This window comes from Limanda limanda, chromosome 6 (assembly GCF_963576545.1).
Source record: "Limanda limanda chromosome 6, fLimLim1.1, whole genome shotgun sequence".
Classification (NCBI taxonomy): Eukaryota; Metazoa; Chordata; class Actinopteri; order Pleuronectiformes; family Pleuronectidae; genus Limanda; species Limanda limanda.
Genome location: NC_083641.1, coordinates 30,934,154 through 30,954,348, shown reverse-complemented (window position 1 = coordinate 30,954,348; position 20,195 = coordinate 30,934,154). Strand labels below are relative to the sequence as shown.

At 46.4% G+C, this 20,195-nt stretch overlaps 1 protein-coding gene and 2 non-coding genes across 4 annotated transcripts; all 3 read left to right on the top strand.

Moving 5' to 3' along the window:
• The first annotated feature begins 2,993 nt into the window (after nucleotides 1-2,993).
• Nucleotides 2,994-17,725, top strand: atg16l1 (ATG16 autophagy related 16-like 1 (S. cerevisiae)). Of its 2 annotated transcripts, none has more exons than XM_061073826.1 (20): nucleotides 2,994-3,109; nucleotides 5,695-5,847; nucleotides 8,727-8,814; nucleotides 9,848-9,953; nucleotides 10,138-10,211; nucleotides 10,605-10,674; nucleotides 10,781-10,962; nucleotides 11,038-11,103; nucleotides 11,669-11,755; nucleotides 12,464-12,523; nucleotides 12,993-13,092; nucleotides 13,987-14,092; nucleotides 14,220-14,290; nucleotides 15,179-15,250; nucleotides 15,714-15,834; nucleotides 15,929-16,034; nucleotides 16,123-16,272; nucleotides 16,348-16,395; nucleotides 16,732-16,833; nucleotides 16,920-17,725. In XM_061073826.1, the coding sequence occupies exons 2-20, from the start codon at nucleotides 5,727-5,729 to the stop codon at nucleotides 17,011-17,013; spliced, it is 1,824 nt and encodes a 607-aa protein (XP_060929809.1). In that variant the 5' UTR covers nucleotides 2,994-3,109; nucleotides 5,695-5,726; the 3' UTR covers nucleotides 17,014-17,725. The 2 variants fall into 2 exon arrangements, with proteins under 2 accessions (XP_060929809.1, XP_060929808.1); XM_061073825.1 differs by having other exon boundaries at nucleotides 12,990-13,092.
• Nucleotides 13,591-13,866, top strand: LOC133004050 (small Cajal body-specific RNA 6). The gene has a single exon (XR_009678331.1). It is a non-coding gene; the product is annotated as a small Cajal body-specific RNA 6 (non-coding RNA).
• On the top strand, nucleotides 15,325-15,596 carry LOC133004051 (small Cajal body-specific RNA 6). Its single transcript, XR_009678332.1, has one exon. It is a non-coding gene; the product is annotated as a small Cajal body-specific RNA 6 (non-coding RNA).
• Nucleotides 17,726-20,195: the final 2,470 nt, after the last annotated feature.

Here is a 20,195-nt window from a genome sequence, read left to right as displayed (position 1 = left end):
TGTGTCTGTTTTATAAAACCACATTTATCAACATCAGGTAAAAGGTTGATGAAACCTGTGTGTGTGTGTGTTTGATATATTGTCTAGTCCAGAAACCATAGAACCAGATTTCTATCTGGACCTCTTTTCTTTGATTGATCTTCTTGAACTGACGTCACTGGTTTCATCCTCTAAACCAGTGGTTCTCAAAGTGGGGGGGGCGCGATGTCACTGGTTAGTGAAAGCTCCTCAGTGGTTGAAATGCAAGCGGCTGGACTGACAAACAAATCAAATACTGTTCGGTTCCTGATCCACCAATCAGAAGAGGAGTGTTTTCATTTGAAGTTGTACAGTAAACAACTGTGATGACTGAGACAGAAATGATCAGTTGGAAACCTTCAGTCAGGATTTAGAATCAGCTTCTCATGTCCTCAGGTGATGGACGTGTCTCTGTCCTGTTGGATCTCAATGCAGCTTCTCATGTCCTCAGGTGATGGACGTGTCTCTGTCCTGGTCCTGTTGGATCTCAGTGCAGCTTCTCGTGTCCTCAGGTGATGGACGTGTCTCTGTCCTGGTCCTGTTGGATCTCAGTGCAGCTTCTCGTGTCCTCAGGTGATGGACGTGTCTCTGTCCTGGTCCTGTTGGATCTCAGTGAAGCTTCTCGTGTCCTCAGCTGATGGACGTGTCTCTGTCCTGGTCCTGTTGGATCTCAGTGCAGCTTCTCGTGTCCTCAGCTGATGGACGTGTCTCTGTCCTGGTCCTGTTGGATCTCAGTGCAGCTTCTCGTGTCCTCAGCTGATGGACGTGTCTCTGTCCTGGTCCTGTTGGATCTCAGTGAAGCTTCTCGTGTCCTCAGGTGATGGACGTGTCTCTGTCCTGGTCCTGTTGGATCTCAGTGCAGCTTCTCGTGTCCTCAGGTGATGGACTTGTCTCTGTCCTGGTCCTGTTGGATCTCAGTGAAGCTTCTCGTGTCCTCAGGTGATGGACGTGTCTCTGTCCTGGTCCTGTTGGATCTCAGTGAAGCTTCTCGTGTCCTCAGGTGATGGACGTGTCTCTGTCCTGGTCCTGTTGGATCTCAGTGCAGCTTCTCGTGTCCTCAGGTGATGGACGTGTCTCTGTCCTGGTCCTGTTGGATCTCAGTGCAGCTTCTCGTGTCCTCAGGTGATGGACGTGTCTCTGTCCTGGTCCTGTTGGATCTCATTGCAGCTTCTCGTGTCCTCAGGTGATGGACGTGTCTCTGTCCTGGTCCTGTTGGATCTCAGTGCAGCTTCTCGTGTCCTCAGGTGATGGACGTGTCTCTGTCCTGGTCCTGTTGGATCTCATTGCAGCTTCTCGTGTCCTCAGGTGATGGACGTGTCTCTGTCCTGGTCCTGTTGGATCTCAGTGCAGCTTCTCGTGTCCTCAGGTGATGGACGTGTCTCTGTCCTGTTGGATCTCAGTGAAGCTTCTCATGTCCTCAGGTGATGGACGTGTCTCTGTCCTGGTCCTGTTGGATCTCAGTGAAGCTTCTCATGTCCTCAGGTGATGGACGTGTCTCTGTCCTGGTCCTGTTGGATCTCAGTGAAGCTTCTCATGTCCTCAGGTGTTGGACGTGTCTCTGTCCTGGTCCTGTTGGATCTCAGTGAAGCTTCTCGTGTCCTCAGGTGATGGACGTGTCTCTGTCCTGGTCCTGTTGGATCTCAGTGCAGCTTCTCGTGTCCTCAGGTGATGGACGTGTCTCTGTCCTGTTGGATCTCAGTGAAGCTTCTCATGTCCTCAGGTGATGGACGTGTCTCTGTCCTGGTCCTGTTGGATCTCAGTGAAGCTTCTCATGTCTTCAGGTGATGGACGTGTCTCTGTCCTGGTCCTGTTGGATCTCAGTGAAGCTTCTCGTGTCCTCAGCTGATGGACGTGTCTCTGTCCTGGTCCTGTTGGATCTCAGTGAAGCTTCTCGTGTCCTCAGGTGATGGACGTGTCTCTGTCCTGGTCCTGTTGGATCTCAGTGCAGCTTCTCGTGTCCTCAGGTGATGGACGTGTCTCTGTCCTGGTCCTGTTGGATCTCAGTGCAGCTTCTCGTGTCCTCAGGTGATGGACGTGTCTCTGTCCTGGTCCTGTTGGATCTCAGTGAAGCTTCTCGTGTCCTCAGCTGATGGACGTGTCTCTGTCCTGGTCCTGTTGGATCTCAGTGAAGCTTCTCGTGTCCTCAGCTGATGGACGTGTCTCTGTCCTGGTCCTGTTGGATCTCAGTGAAGCTTCTCGTGTCCTCAGGTGATGGACGTGTCTCTGTCCTGGTCCTGTTGGATCTCAGTGCAGCTTCTCGTGTCCTCAGGTGATGGACGTGTCTCTGTCCTGGTCCTGTTGGATCTCAGTGCAGCTTCTCGTGTCCTCAGGTGATGGACGTGTCTCTGTCCTGGTCCTGTTGGATCTCAGTGCAGCTTCTCGTGTCCTCAGGTGATGGACGTGTCTCTGTCCTGGTCCTGTTGGATCTCAGTGCAGCTTCTCGTGTCCTCAGCTGATGGACGTGTCTCTGTCCTGGTCCTGTTGGATCTCAGTGCAGCTTCTGACACCACAGATAAGTGGTCGGTCTCTGGAACCTTCCCTGTCCAGCTCTGGACTCACTGTCCAGCTTGTGTCCACAGATTAGAAATGAGGATTAATGTCCCCGGACAGATTCTACACACTGTCCCTTTCAGTCCGAGCTGCACACCAATTACCAATTAAGATAAGATCAAAGTTAATCTATTAACTTTGAATTTTATACAATTTAATTATTTGTATAAAATTTGAATTCAATTGCATTTCATGTTAAATCAACAGTAAAACATCGGAATAAAAACCTGTCGATATCCAATCTTCTGACGTCACATGTTCATTGATATAATATTAATGTGTGGGTATTTTGATATAATGATTGATAGTATACATTATTCATTATGTTCATATTATTTTAATGAAAGATCATTGACAAGGAGGAACTAAGTCCTGAACGCTATTTAAACCCGGACGTGTTTTCATGCCACCTTCCCGGAAGTGAGCGTCGGGAGCCAAGATGGCGCAAGGCTGGAGCGAGGTAGCGGAAGAAGCTGATGTCGGTTAATCAAAGCAGCGGGACCGTTACCGAGCGACAGCACCGACACCCGGCGGCACCGAGGTGAGCTGAGGAGCCCGAGGAACCGAGCCTTATCCCGGGTCTGTGCTCCGGTCTCCCGCCGCTGGAGCTCCGCAGATCCCCGCTCCGCTAGCATGCTAACATGCCGAGTCACGGGTGTTTGTATCCGGCGGGTCCAGTTCCCCGGAGCCGCTACACGGACACATTACCGAGCCGGTAGCCCGGGTCTTCCCATTAGCCCGGGACTTCCCGTTAGCCCGGGTCGTCCCGTTAGCCCGGGTCTGCCTGGGTCTGCCCGTTAGCCCGGGTCTGTCCGGGTCTGCTCGTTAGCCCGGGTCTGCTCGTAAGCCCGGGTCAGCCTGGGTCTGCCCGTTAGCCCGGGTCTGTCCGGGCAGACCCGGGCTAACGGGCAGACCCAGGCTAGCCCGGGTCAGCCTGGGTCTGCTCGTTAGCCCGGGTCAGCCTGGGTCTGCTCGTTAGCCCGGGTCAGCCTGGGTCTGGCCGTTAGCCCGGGTCAGCCTGGGTCTGCTCGTTAGCCCGGGTCAGCCTGGATCTGCTCGTTAACCCGGGTCAGCCTGGGTCTGGCCGTTAGCCCGGGTCTGTCCGGGTCTGCTCGTTAGCCCGGGTCAGCCTGGGTCTGCCCGTTAGCCCGGGTCTGTCTGGGTCTGCCCGTTAGCCCGGGACTCCCGGTTAGCCCAGGTCTGCTCGTTAGCCCGGGTCTGTCTGGGTCTGCCCGTGTCGTGGTTCCTCTAGCAGCTAATGCTAACGAGCTAACAGCAGCTAATGCTAACGAGCTAACAGCAGCTACAGGCTCCTTTCCTTTGCTCCATTGTTGTTATTGTTATGATTTGAAGACGAATGGACAAATACGATACTTAAAGGACGGAAGACACCGGAAGTGACGCATCATACCAAATACCACGTGGAGACAGCCCACTGAAAAAGAAACAAAGGAACCATGAGAAGTTCTCCAGGGTTCATGACTCCGTTCTGATGTCAATATAGTTCTTATAAATAATGTATCTTCACTATCCAACTTACAGTCAAACAAATGAGAAGCTTCCTCTGGTGTCTCAGTCCAGATGTTGAGGAGTTTCCTCTGGTGTCTCAGTCCAGATGTTGAGGAGTTTCCTCTGGTGTCTCAGTCCAGATGTTGAGGAGTTTCCTCTGGTGTCTCAGTCCAGATGTTGAAGAGTTTCCTCTGGTGTCTCAGTCCAGATGTTGAGGAGTTTCCTCTGGTGTCTCAGTCCAGATGTTGAGAAGTTTCCTCTGGTGTCTCAGTCCAGATGTTGAGAAGTTTCCTCTGGTGTTGAGGTCCAGATGTTGAGGAGTTTCCTCTGGTGTCTCAGTCCAGATGTTGAGGAGTTTCCTCTGGTGTCTCACTCCAGATGTTGAGGAGTTTCCTCTGGTGTCTAAGTCCAGATGTTGAGGAGTTTCCTCTGGTGTCTCAGTCCAGATGTTGAGAAGTTTCCTCTGGTGTCTCAGTCCAGATGTTGAGGAGTTTCCTCTGGTGTCTCAGTCCAGATGTTGAGGAGTTTCCTCTGGTGTCTCAGTCCAGATGTTGAGGAGTTTCCTCTGGTGTCTCAGTCCAGATGTTGAGAAGTTTCCTCTGGTGTCTCAGTCCAGATGTTGAGGAGTTTCCTCTGGTGTCTCAGTCCAGATGTTGAGGAGTTTCCTCTGGTGTCTCAGTCCAGATGTTGAGGAGTTTCCTCTGGTGTCTCAGTCCAGATGTTGAGGAGTTTCCTCTGGTGTCTCAGTCCAGATGTTGAGGAGTTTCCTCTGGTGTCTCAGTCCAGATGTTGAGGAGTTTCCTCTGGTGTCTCAGTCCAGATGTTGAGGAGTTTCCTCTGGTGTCTAAGTCCAGATGTTGAGAAGTTTCCTCTGGTGTCTAAGTCCAGATGTTGAGGAGTTTCCTCTGGTGTCTCAGTCCAGATGTTGAGGAGTTTCCTCTGGTGTCTCAGTCCAGATGTTGAGGAGTTTCCTCTGGTGTCTCAGTCCAGATGTTGAGGAGTTTCCTCTGGTGTCTCAGTCCAGATGTTGAGGAGTTTCCTCTGGTGTCTCAGTCCAGATGTTGAGGAGTTTCCTCTGGTGTCTCAGTCCAGATGTTGAGGAGTTTCCTCTGGTGTCTCAGTCCAGATGTTGAGGAGTTGAACCTGCGACTCTTCTCACGTGGTGAAGATGCTTCCGGGTGGAGACTGCTTCTGTTTGGAGGAGGTCAGGGTTAGATGGAGCAAAAGGGAAGTGAACCTCCATCACAGGCTTTATTGTTCCTGAAGGAATTGCATCAAATATATTTCGCACTTAAAGAATCCGTGTAGCTAAACAACGTTCGGATCAAAGAGCAACGAGTTGGATTATTTACACATTTTCATGAAATAACGATTTATTCCTGTAGAGAATCTTAATATTTAAACAGGAGAGAACAAGAGCAAAGCAGCTGCTGAGGAACGCTGGATTATAATTACTCAAAGAAACTCCCGGCACCTATTTTGGAAACGACAAATTGTTATAAAATTAATGAAACTATTTAATGTTGAATGGGTGAGGCTTGTGAAGTCCAGAAAATTCTCACCCACACTCAAGTGTTCATCAGAGTGTAATGTTGATTTGTTCCTGCTCTCGTTCAGAGGTCAAAGTTCACGCCCTGGCTTCAGTGTGAATGTGTCCGGCGGTGATGGCGGAGCGGCTGGTGGAGTTCACCTGGAAGAGACACATCTCCGATCAGCTGAAGCTCCGAGACCGAGTGCAGAGACACGCCTTCGAAGAGATCATCCACCACTGTGAGTCCGCTGTTTGCCATATAGATACTGTCTATATACTCAACATCATATATAACCATATAGATACTGTCTATATACTCAACATCATATATAACCTTATAGATACTGTCTACATACTCAACATCATATATAACCATATATATACTGTCTATATACTCAACATCGTATATAACCATATAGATACTGTCTATATACTCAACATCATATATAACCTTATAGATACTGTCTACATACTCAACATCATATATAACCATATATATACTGTCTATATACTCAACATCATATATAACCATATATATACTGTCTATATACTCAACATCATTTATAACCATATATATACTGTCTATATACTCAACATCATATATAACCTTATAGATACTGTCTACATACTCAACATCATATATAACCATATATATACTGTCTATATACTCAACATCATTTATAACCATATATATACTGTCTATATACTCAACATCATATATAACCTTATAGATACTGTCTACATACTCAACATCATATATAACCTTATATATATACCGTCTATATACTCAACATCATATATAACCTTATATATATACTGTCTATATACTCAACATCATATATAACCTTATATATATACCGTCTATATACTCAACATCATATATAACCTTATATATGCTGTCTATATACTCAACATCATATATAACCTTATAGATACTGGCTATATACTCAACATCATATATAACCTTATAAATACTGTCTATATACTCAACATCATATATAACCATATATATACTGTCTATATACTCAACATCATATATAACCTTATATATACTGTCTATATACTCAACATCATATATAACCATATATATACTGTCTATATACTCAACATCATATATAACCTTATATATACTGTCTATATACTCAACATCATATATACTGTCTATATACTCAACATCATATATAACCATATAGATACTGTCTATATACTCAACATCATATATAACCATATAGATACTGTCTATATACTCAACATCATATATAACCATATAGATACTGTCTATATACTCAACATCATATATAACCATATATATACCGTCTATATACTCAACATCATATATAACCTTATATATACTGTCTATATACTCAACATCATATATACTGTCTATATACCCAACATCATATATAACCTTATAGATACTGTCTATATACTCAACATCATATATAACCTTATAGATACTGTCTACATACTCAACATAATATATAACCATATATATACTGTCTATATACTCAACATCGTATATAACCATATAGATACTGTCTATATACTCAACATCATATATAACCTTATAGATACTGTCTACATACTCAACATCATATATAACCATATATATACTGTCTATATACTCAACATCATATATAACCATATATATACTGTCTATATACTCAACATCATTTATAACCATATATATACTGTCTATATACTCAACATCATATATAACCTTATAGATACTGTCTACATACTCAACATCATATATAACCATATATATACTGTCTATATACTCAACATCATTTATAACCATATATATACTGTCTATATACTCAACATCATATATAACCTTATAGATACTGTCTACATACTCAACATCATATATAACCTTATATATATACCGTCTATATACTCAACATCATATATAACCTTATATATATACTGTCTATATACTCAACATCATATATAACCTTATATATATACCGTCTATATACTCAACATCATATATAACCTTATATATGCTGTCTATATACTCAACATCATATATAACCTTATAGATACTGGCTATATACTCAACATCATATATAACCTTATAAATACTGTCTATATACTCAACATCATATATAACCATATATATACTGTCTATATACTCAACATCATATATAACCTTATATATACTGTCTATATACTCAACATCATATATAACCATATATATACTGTCTATATACTCAACATCATATATAACCTTATATATACTGTCTATATACTCAACATCATATATACTGTCTATATACTCAACATCATATATAACCATATAGATACTGTCTATATACTCAACATCATATATAACCATATAGATACTGTCTATATACTCAACATCATATATAACCATATAGATACTGTCTATATACTCAACATCATATATAACCATATATATACCGTCTATATACTCAACATCATATATAACCTTATATATACTGTCTATATACTCAACATCATATATACTGTCTATATACCCAACATCATATATAACCTTATAGATACTGTCTATATACTCAACATTAGGGATGCACCGATCCGATATTTGTATCGGTATCGGTACCGATATTGAAGAAATTTCTAGATCGGGTATCGGTGACAATGGGCCGATCCATATCGGCTGATCTATTCAGTTTAATTCTATGCTGTGCGCTGTGAGTGACGTCATACGCAAGCAACACGCCGTGCGGAGCCGACAGTGCCCGGCGCCTCTCCCCCGGTTCCCGCTGCGAGCCGAGCCGCCTCCACCGGGGCCGCGGTGCTCATATATGCCCTTATTGTGAAGTCTATACTTAATTCTTTAAATGACTTGGGCGTGCGCAGTAAAGTGAATCCCTTCCTGTTCCGGTGAACACCGAGGACGTGGAACCAGGATAACCCTGGTGACTCAAACCTGAAGGATGGAACCACCAACACTCTCCAAAACAACACTTTGTACCTGAGAACTTTGACATTTCCTGGAGAAGATGTATGGACTGTTTGAGATGTGTTACAGCTGTATTAAGTGTGTGTGTGTGTGTGTGTGTATATATATATCTATAGCCTGTCCCATATATGATGTCATACTAGAGGAGAAATGTTGATGTTCCAGATCATCGTCTGTTGGAGAAATCTGATCTTCAGGCTGTTTTGACTGAGAGATACCAGACGGATAAATATGACGTCCAGAGAGAGTCCAGGTGAGACCTCTCTACCTCACCCGTTACCCCCCCTTCACCTCTCTACCTCACCTGTTACCCCCCTTCACCTCTCTACCTCACCCGTTACCCCTCACCTCTCTACCTCACCCGTTACCCCCCCTTCACCTCTCTACCTCACCCGTTACCTCCCCCTTCACCTCTCTACCTCACCCATTACCTCCCCTTCACCTCTCTACCTCACCCGTCACCCCCCCTCACCTCTCTACCTCACCCGTTACCTCCCCTTCACCTCTCTACCTCACCCGTTACCCCCCTTCACCTCTCTACCTCACCCGTTACCCCCCCTTCACCTCTCTACCTCACCCGTTACCCCCCCTTCACCTCTCTACCTCACCTGTTACCCCCCTTCACCTCTCTACCTCACCCGTTACCCCTCACCTCTCTACCTCACCCGTTACCTCCCCTTCACCTCTCTACCTCACCCGTTACCCCCCCTTCACCTCTCTACCTCACCTGTTACCCCCCCTTCACCTCTCTACCTCACCCGTTACCCCTCACCTCTCTACCTCACCCGTTACCCCCCCTTCACCTCTCTACCTCACCCGTTACCTCCCCCTTCACCTCTCTACCTCACCCATTACCTCCCCTTCACCTCTCTACCTCACCCGTCACCCCCCCTCACCTCTCTACCTCACCCGTTACCCCTCACCTCTCTACCTCACCCGTTACCCCCCCTTCACCTCCCTACCTCACCCGTTACCTCCCCTTCACCTCTCTACCTCACCCATTACCTCCCCTTCACCTCTCTACCTTACCCGTTACCTCCCCCTTCACCTCTCTACCTCACCCATTACCTCCCCTTCACCTCTCTACCTCACCCGTTACCCCCCCTTCACCTCTCTACCTCACCCGTTACCCCCCTTCACCTCTCTACCTCACCCGTTACCTCCCCTTCACCTCTCTACCTCACCCATTACCCCCCCTTCACCTCTCTACCTCACCCGTTACCCCCCCCCTCACCTCTCTACCTCACCCGTTACTCCCCCACTCACCGCCCTGTGTTGTTCTTCAGTGTGGGAACGGACTCCAGTCGCACCGATGCTCTTCAGCAGGAAATGGCCGCGATGAGAATCAAACATCAGGAGGAACTGACGGAACTGCACAAGAAGAGAGGAGAGGTCAGTTCTCATGACTACACACAGGAAGTGATGTCATCACCTGTCCTTACTGCACGCAGAAAGTGACGTCAGTCCTACCATTTTTATCAAGAGTGTTTAGCATTAATCAAAACAAATGTTCAGCGGACAGCGCCCGGTCACCATGGTGATCCGTGTTGTGTGTTTGTGTGTTTGTGTCGAGCAGTTGGCGCAGAGCGTGATCGAGCTGAACAACCAGATCCAACAAAAAGACAAAGAGATCCAGAGCAACGAGGCCAAGTAAGAAGTGTGTGTGTTGTTTATTTAATATAAATCACAGGAAGGAGACGTATCAAGATGAAACTTCACCATGAATCCTGAACCAGGAAACCAGTGTGAATATGATAATATGTTCGTGATGAGAGTTTCCGGCCGGACCTGGGATCTGTACACGACCAGAATATCTTCAGAGATCCAGCTGAACTTCACCTAATAATTCCAGTGGTTATCAACTCGCTAAGATCTGAGTGCATGCACATGACGGGGGCGGGGCTTACTGCGTATCACAGACCTGGACAGTTTGACTGACAAAGCTGAGAATCATTCTGTTCTCTCTCTCTCTCTCTCTCTCTCTGTCTCTGTGTCTGTCTCTCTCTCTCTCTCTCTCTCTCTCTCTTATATATGTGTGTTCAGGATGTTGGAGTTTCAGCAGAAGATCAATGACCTGGAGGGCGACTGTCGGGAGCTGAGAAGTTTCCTTCAGGTACGAAAACACACCTGCACCATCACATGTCCTTCATGGTGTGATAGGAGCCATCATATGTTCACTGTACCCGTGACTCTCTGCTGCTCTTCCTGTGTCCAAGCAGGACCTGGAGAGAGCCAATCAGACGCTGAAGGACGAATATGACGCCCTGCAGATCACCTTCTCCGCCCTGGAGGAGAAACTGAGAAAGACCACGGAGGACAACCAGGAGCTTGTGTCTCGCTGGATGGCGGAGAAAGCTCAGGAGGCCAACAAGCTGAACGCAGAGAACGAGAAGGACAGCAGGTAGACTGAGCACCTGCAGGGGGCGTGGTTGTCGGATCCGCTGACTGACCTCTGACCTCTGTGTCTGTGTTGTAGACGCCGTCAGGCCAAACTGCAGAAGGAGCTGGCGGACGCAGCCAAGGAGCCGCTGCCTCTCGACCCGTGAGTAACCTTTTGATCCTGTTCACACAGGCTTTCAAACATGTCTCTGGTAATCAGATTACAATCAGATATATATCACATGACCGTTCAGGTCACATGGGACTGTTCCAAATCAGCAAGGTTGTGGCAAAACACAGGAAGTGGCAGCTAGCACCCGTCAGCCAGTATTTGTCACGTAGTATAACGTTTGGCTATTTAAAAATAATTTATGTAAGCTAATTTATTAAGTTGCCTTGTTGCAAACGGTTGGTGAATCTGTTTTGGACTTTTATTGTGAAGTGGTCATATTTTAGGGATGTATATAGATCTCGCACACAAACAAGCGCAGCACACACTCAAAACGTGAATCATGAGATTTCACCGCACATTTTACACACAAATTGGGTAACTGGTGAGAGTCAGGACACCATAGTTGGATATTGTACTTTTAACAATTCTTATGGTAATGAAACCGTGACGTTATGAAACAGCGGTTATGGTGAAAGCGGTTACTCCCCACTGGACAGGAGATGTGTTTTAATGCAGGTGATAACGAGTCCCACTGACCCACTGTGTCTGTCCTCAGTGAAGACGATATTGAGGTTCTGACTGAGGATGGCGGGAAGGGGGGAGGAGAGACGTCCCCAAACAGACCGCTCAGCAGGACGCCCAGGTGAGACCAGAACCTGGTTCAGGTTCTGATCCCTCAAACCATCTGAAGCATGGAGGACAACTACAAATTATAGCATGTATCACAATAATTAAAAAATGACTAGACTTGTTGTGTGGTGATCACGTCTCACGATGCAGCTGCGAGGTCTGGAGTCGCCCGGGAAAAATTCAGGTCATTCAAATGATCCATAAACCAGGGGGACTACTTCCAGTGTCCACAAGGTGGGGCTGTAGAGCCATTCTGTCTCTGCTGCCAAATATTGTCCTTGTGTTCACATCGTGAGTCTTTGTCCATTTTGAGGCAGATTGCAGTGAGGTTACTTCCTCTTGATTTGGCGTTCCATGGAAATACACACCATGACGTGTCACATGACGTCACTAGCGTCTCAAGGTCTTCCTGACTCATTTTGAGGGGATCAAATGAGAAATCTAGGCGTAGAATGTCAAAGTATAAAGCATGGTACTTCTTGTCACAGCTAGGGGGCGCTGTGACTGTCATAGTATATTGGAATATTTAACTCTTCAGGGCAGGTTCCTTATCAGAAAAACATGGAAGTTACAGCTACTTGAAGGCTCTTGGTGAGACACGCCCCCACTGTTGTTTGTAGTTGCTTCATTGAAGGATTAATAGAATAGTGACCTTTTTAAAGTCCGTGTCCTTGTCTGTCCCTCACTCTCTTTCTCCAACTTGTGATTTCTGTGTCTACAGTAAGAAAATGGGTCAGGCGCCCCCTGCTGGTCTTCTGGATTCCATTTCTAACATATTTGGGTACGTAGTTGACTTCTGTGAACAAAGTCATTAAATCAAGATGGATGACATGACGGCTCCAAATAGTGATGCTCAATAACCTGGATGACCCCCTGGTGGCTGTCTGCCTTAAAGGTCATTGACCCCTCCTTGTGTGTCTCCGTTATCAGACGTCACATGTGTGAAATCCAGAGAATTGTCTCCAGAGTTTGTTTCACAGCTGAACAACACAGCCCCCCCCCCCCACACACACAGACACACACACACACACACACACACACACACACACAGTGAATCAGTGGAGGATCCACACACTGCTCCTGGATTTACACTTCACACAGGAGCTCAGGAGGATCGTCTCTGCAGATTTGATCGTTCACACATGCGCCTCCTCTGGAGAAAATAGCGAGTCCAGTGCGTGTCTGGAAGCAGCTTATGTTAGATCTCTCTCTTTCTCTCTTTCTCTCTCTCTCTCTCTCTCTCTCAGCAGACGTCGACCAGCTAACTCTTTCGGTTCCCCTGAGAACCCGGACGCCCCATCGGGGGTGTGTGCAGAGGTTCGAGTCCCATCAATGGCACTGCACGTGTTCGTAAGTATGACATGGCGTTTTACACGTGATGGTTGTACTGCAGCTCACACTCATCAGCTGGGAAACGTCACATGACCTAATGTAGAGATGCGCAATATGCTAAAATTGTCCACTTGTCTACCATCAGCCCACTGTTAATTTATGATATATCCATGTGTATGTATGTGTACATGCCAGTATGAGTCAATTCTATTATTGGAGAGCTCATGCAATGAAGGCAAAATCTAATTTTGTATTACAGAGGAAACTTGATATAGTGATAAACTGTTTATATACATACTATACAAATGCTGTTTACATAATTGTGTTCTGATGAATGCAAGCTTAGACTCATTGAAGAAAAGTAAGGGATCATATTGTGGCGTCATTTCCAACAAATGTGCGTCAGCTGAATCAATGTGTGTGTTCATAAGCCCCCGAACCACAGTGAGTGAAATGCTGCACACACGAGGAATCGTCACTATGTTTCCCAGTTGATATGCGAACTCAGAGGTCAAAGGTCGATGATGAAAAGTAAAAGGTCTGATTACCCATAATCCTCTCCTAATGCCCTCTGGCTCCCAGTGGCCCTGCTCTCACCTCCCATCATGCACTAGTGTTGCATGATGGTCCCTGGAGCTGCTGACAGATAGACAGGAAGTGACATCACAGTTTGTGTCTGTACAGAGATCCTATAGGCTCAAAGTGATGACTGACTTCCAACAGAACCAATCATGATGGAGCATGAGGCTGAGGAGGAGGAGGGAGATGATCTCAAGTTTTCAACCTGAGACCAAGAGAGAGAGAGAGAGACAGACAGACAGAGAGAGGGACGCACACTGATGTGTGTGTCTGTGTGTGTGTGTGTGTGTGTGTGTGTGTGTGTGTGTGTGTCTGTGTGGGGGGGGGGTGTAGGAAGCACATGAGGGGGAGGTGAACGCCGTCCGGTTCAGCCCAGGCTCTCGTCTCCTGGGCACAGGAGGGATGGACCGCAGGGTCAAGCTGTGGGAGGTTGTCGCAGGTGAGGTCACCATGACAACACAGACTGATGACACGTATGAACACTTCATGTTGTTGATCAGAAGGATCATGCTAAGCCTTATGACTGTCCCATGTGAGCTCTGAAGCACGTGCTCTTTGTGTCTCAGGGCGCTGTGAGTGTAAAGGAGCTCTGACAGGAAGTAACGCAGGAATCACCAGCATCGAGTTCGACAGCACGGTGAGGTCACAACAACCAGCTGCTTCCTTTTGATTTCACCGGCCTCACAAAGGGTCTGTTTTCTTTTCATGAGGTCATTAGGAAAACTCATCTACTCACAACTAGGATGGAGGGGACATTTTATTCAGTCCTTGTTTTGAGTGAGTTTTAAATGTCGGTGCTTTGGTCACTTGATGACACAACAGGAGCAATATAGAGAAAGTTATGAGAACACATGTGAGTGACAAACAAATGGACAGATCTACTTTTAATGAACAATTTTACTATAAAATCATTGACATGTACACATTCACACATCAGATTTTTACCAGATGTCTTTATTATAGAACAGGTTATCCTTGTCAGTCAAACTTGTCCATGTCTGGGATTGGTCATAAGCAGTAAACTCCACCCCTTTTTAGTGTACACACGCTCAAACCAAGTGGAAAACCTGAGTTAACTTAACGTGAGTTTATAACCAGTGTCATGTGACCTAAGCCTGACTCATCACATAAACGTAGAGATGATTCCACAGGGAGGAGCTTGATGCTGAAGCTCTGGCTCCTCCTCCTCCTCTGCTTCCAGAGACTTGAGGGACGACAGACTGAATTCTGGGAGCTCAGGGCTCTAGTGGTGATGAGGTTCTATGAGCTCTTTAAGGTTTGATGCTGCTATATTATTAATGTAGGTGAGGAGGAGGATTTAAATTCTATTCTAAATGTAACAGGAAGCCAGTGTAGTGGCACACACCTTCTAGAGGAAGTGTGGAGGATCTCCAGAGCTCAGTGCACGTCTGAACGCAGCTTATGAATCAGGAGAGAAGTGGAAGTTTGGTGGAGACCAACGCCCACAGATTGTAGTTGTGTGTTTTTGTTTTGCTCATGGCTGTAACCTGTGGTCTGTCTTCAGGGTTCCTACCTGCTGGCTGCTTCCAACGACTTCGCCAGTCGCATCTGGACGGTGGACGACTACAGACTGAGGGTAGGTGACCTCCTCACGACCCCTGGACATGGAGACATCATGTTTGATGTCATTAGGAGTCAGTCCTCTCTGCTGGTCTGTGATGTTATGTAAAAGGTCTGATTTTCAGCTCCGCCCCCCTCAGCCGCCTGGCTCCCAGCAGCCCCTGCTCTCTGCTCCCATCATGCACCAGTGATGCAGCGGTGGGACCCAGGAGCTGCTGACAGTAAGGACGTGACATCACAGGGAGTCTATACAGAGATCCTGTAGGCTCATAGTGATGATGACATCCAACAGAACCAATCGTCATGGAGCATAAGGCTAAGGGGCGTGGCCTGATACATGATCTCATTGTACTTCTGAGGCCACAGAAATGACGAGTTTGTGTCCAACATCAGACATGATGTCTCACAACTTTCAGGACATGAATGCACCTGAACACATCCCAGAATCCATTAAACCCTCATGTCTGTGTGTGTCCCAGCACACCCTGACCGGTCACAGTGGGAAGGTTCTGTCCGCTCGCTTCCTATTGGACAACGCTCGGATCGTGTCTGGCAGCTACGACCGGACTCTCAAGCTCTGGGACCTCCGCAGCAAAGTCTGTATGTGATCGTGTCAATTGTCTGACGGATTTTATTATTTAATTTGTATCAGCGATCGGACGCCCACTCAGTAACTGTGCTGTCACCTGTGCAGGTATGAAGACTGTGTTCGCCGGCTCCAGCTGTAACGACATCGTGTGCACAGAGCAGTGCGTCATGAGCGGACACTTCGATAAGAAAGTTCGCTTCTGGGACATCAGGTGAGTCTGATGGCTGAAAGCTCCAGAACTCACCTGAACCACAAAGAGCTGACCTCTGACCTGTGCTGTCGCTCGTCCTTCCCTTCAGGGCGGAGAGTATCGTGCAGGAACTGGAGCTTCTGGGTCGAGTCACGTCTCTGGACCTGAACCTGGACCGCACCGAGCTGCTCACCTGCTCCAGAGACGACCTCATCAAGATCATCGACCTGCGCACCAACGCCGTCCGACAGACGTTCAGGTGCGTGTGTGTGCGTGTGTTTATGTTTGTGTGTCAGGTGGGATGTGTACTAAATGTGTGTGTTTGTGTGTTCAGTGCACAGGGCTTCAAGTGTGGCGCGGACTGGACCAGAGTCACCTTCAGGTGCGTCAACACTTTGAACTCGGGGACTTGACCCTCGGCGACCTGTGGACTCATTCTTTTATTCAGAACCCCCCCCCCCCCCCCATTCCAAAGTATAACTGGGTAGACACACATTGTGGTCTTCACCAACACAGATGACGTGTTGACATGAACGCAGACTGGTAAAGTACAATCCGATCATAACTGGTGACAATAGTCCCGCCCCCAACCTCTGACGTATTGGTTTTCACTTCTAGAACCAGTTCTTTGGCTGTGGAACCACAAAGAACTGGTTCCAGATCAGGAACTGCCTTAGTGGGAAAGGGCCGATGCTGATTCTGCCGTGTGTGTTTTCAGTCCTGATGGCAGCTACATCGCCGGCGGGTCGGCGGACGGCGCCCTGTACGTGTGGAACGTCCTGACGGGGAAAGTGGAACGAACTCTGGACCGGAACCACAAGTAAGAGACAAACTGATCAAAGTACCAATGAGACCAGAGCTTGTGATCAGCTGACCTCGGGTAACCTCACGCTGTTGTCTCCGCAGCTCTGCTATCAACGCCGTGTCGTGGTCGCCATCAGGAGCCTACGTGGTCAGCGTGGAGAAGGGCAGCAAGGCCATCCTGTGGTCTGACATGTGATTGGCTGAAGGAGACAGAGACTCTGACCAATGAGAGGACAGTTGATGAAACGTTTCATCATGTTGTTGACACAGACTGAGGATCAGCTGATGCCTTGGTCTTTAATCACATGTTCATTATGACTTGTTTACTTGTTGTTGTTGATTTGAATGTTGATGTAATGCTGACACACACATTCTCGTACTTGTTTCTTAGTGAGGACCCTCAAACAGACCTTTGTAAAAGTGACAGATGTCCTCACAAGGTCTTCACAGAGATAGAAGTACAAGTACTCACACACTTTATCCCCTGATGTTAAAGAGGATTTAAGAAAGTCTTGATGATCTGTGTGTGTGTGTGTGACATTAAACAATCTCGTCTCAGAAACACTGGAGTGATGCATTCTGGGACTTTACGTAGAGAACAAGTTCATTTTGTTGGGTTAGGGTTAGGATTCAATTTGACTACACTTTTAGTTTTTCATAAAGTCTGGGTTCTCATTAATAACGTGCGGACGCCACTTCTCACGCACACGCTGGGATTTATAACAACAAACTGGACGGGAACATTTGTGCGTTTCCACCGAACTGATGCGACGCAGACGTGAACTGAAGCCGATTATTGATCCACTTCATTTATACTAAAATGAACATTTACTTGTGCTCGTGCAACAAAACTGTTCCATAAGAACCTTCAATTGAAAAATATATTAAACAACTTACAGTAAGTCATGTTCAGTTAATCAGCCGAGTCATTAATAGTCTTTATTATCTTCTAACACTGTGTGTAACCTTCAGGACCAATGTGTGTGTGACAGGTTTGTAGTGAACGTGGCTGTTCCATCAGGTGAGCAGGGCTGTTCCATCAGGTGCCTGCGCGCCCTGGAGAGCACTCTAAAGAAAAACTTCACTTTCAAACTTCTATTTCCAAACTGTTCCAGAGCAGCTGAGGATCCACTGATGTGAGGGAACCGGTGCGATGCTGTAAGAAAGGTTCAGTGATCTCTGTCCTAGGAGAACCACCAGCCCATAATAATCCTGTTCAACTCTGTAGAGTGACGACTTCCCAGCTGCTGTGAATTTAATAATCCTGCAGATTTGAATAATTAAAACACAAACAGGTGATTCAACAAGTTCATCCACAGTCCGACAGTGTGAAGCTATTTTTTTTATTTACCTCCACCTTTGAATTGGATCCGTTCTTATTCCCGGTTCTCTCTCTCTCTCTCTCTCTCTCTGTCTCTGTCTCTGTCTCTGTCTCTGTCTCTCTCTCTGTCTCTCTCTCTCCAGAGGATGAGTGAGTTTAGTTTATTATTCACATTCACATCAAATGTCTCTTCACCTCCACCTCACTAACTAACACCTCATGTCAGTGTCACAAGGTTTCACTTCCTCTTATCTTGATGCAGTGAATGTCATCACGGTGGAAGCCCATTGGTCAGCAGCACAATTTAATATGCATGAGGTGCTCTGCATTGACCATTTATGGTTGAAAGTGGGCGTGTGGAGGGCGGAGTGAGAGTCAGATCCACGTGGGAACGTTTCAGGGTGGACGTGGATTTATAAAGTGAACTCTGCGTTCAGGTGTTTGTAAAAACACTTTAGAATGAGTCCTACACTGTTTTATAATGAGACCCTGATCTCAGAGGATCCGTGGATCTGGTGAGGATCGAGTCCCTGAGGAGGACCGGGGTCTTCAGAGGAGGACCAGGGTCTTCAGAGGAGGACCAGGGACTTCTGAGACCCACGAGATCCTCTGAGCTCCTCTGAGGAGCTTCTGAAAGATCTAGATTCTCCTCAGAGGATGAACCCCTGTCAGCTGCTGGAGCCCAACAGAACCAGCCTGACCCGTAAAGTGCTCCCAGTCCCACAGAACCAGTCTGACCCGTAAAGTGCTCCCAGTCCAACAGAACCAGCCTGACCCGTAAAGTGCTCCCAGTCCCACAGAACCAGTCTGACCCGTAAAGTGCTCCCAGTCCAACAGAACCAGCCTGACCCGTAAAGTGCTCCCAGTCCAACAGAACCAGCCTGACCCGTAAAGTGCTCCCAGTCCCACAGAACCAGTCTGACCTGTAAAGTGCTCCCAGTCCCACAGAACCAGCCTGACCCGTAAAGTGCTCCCAGTCCCACAGAACCAGCCTGACCCGTAAAGTGCTCCCAGTCCCACAGAACCAGCCTGACCCGTAAAGTGCTCCCAGTCCCTTTAATACTCTGATCCTTCAAGAAGCTTCATCCTGTGAAATAATATAATTAAATACTAAACATTATAAAGGAATTCAAAGGTTTCTCATCAGAAGGCGTCTGCACTTCACTTCCACACGTCTTGTTTGTAAACATCAGATTTAGATCTGGTGGCCCCGAGTTATTTTATTATTTGTTATTAAATTGTTGTCAAGTAATATATTATTACCAAATGCCACCAGGGGGCGCTGTAACCAACACACTGACACAATCCCAGATTATTTACCAGCTGTTCTTCCTGCATTTAGCAGCTGTAACTGTTTCTATTATTCCGGATGTTTATTCTCCTCTGACTCTTATTATAAAACAGATGGTCGTCAAACTGTCCATGTCTGTGATTGGTGATACGCAGTAAACCCCGCCCCTTTCATGTGCACATGACCACTTAGATTGACTGTTGTTAACTTCAGCTGGAAAACTGAAACACATCCTGAATATAATAACAATAATAATGGCTTATATGTTGGTATCGCCTTCCACGGGAAGAGGTGGTCAACATGATGACATAGTATTTATAATTGACTCATGTTTTTCATCTTATTAACATGTTATAACAACAGGAGCACAGACGCCCCCCCCAGTGAGCTCAGTAATCCGCGGATGTCAGCAAACAAACTGCTGATTCAACTCATCGGCTCAGAGACACTTATGTTCATCACATGTGACATGAACCAACATCAGCACACGTGTGTTAACCCGTTAACCCCCCCCCCACACACACACACACACACACACACACACACACACACACACACACTCAAACAAAGCGAATCATTCAGTGAGTTTAATGGTCATTCATCAACTCATCTACAGACTGTGATGAGCACTGCCGCCTGTAGGGGGCGCTGCCTGGACTGTTGGCCGAGTGGAATCATCCACAAGCCTAAAGATCTGAGGTCGAAATACAAACAAGAAAACAACAACAATCTGTTTGTTGACTATCATGTGACCTCATCAGATGTT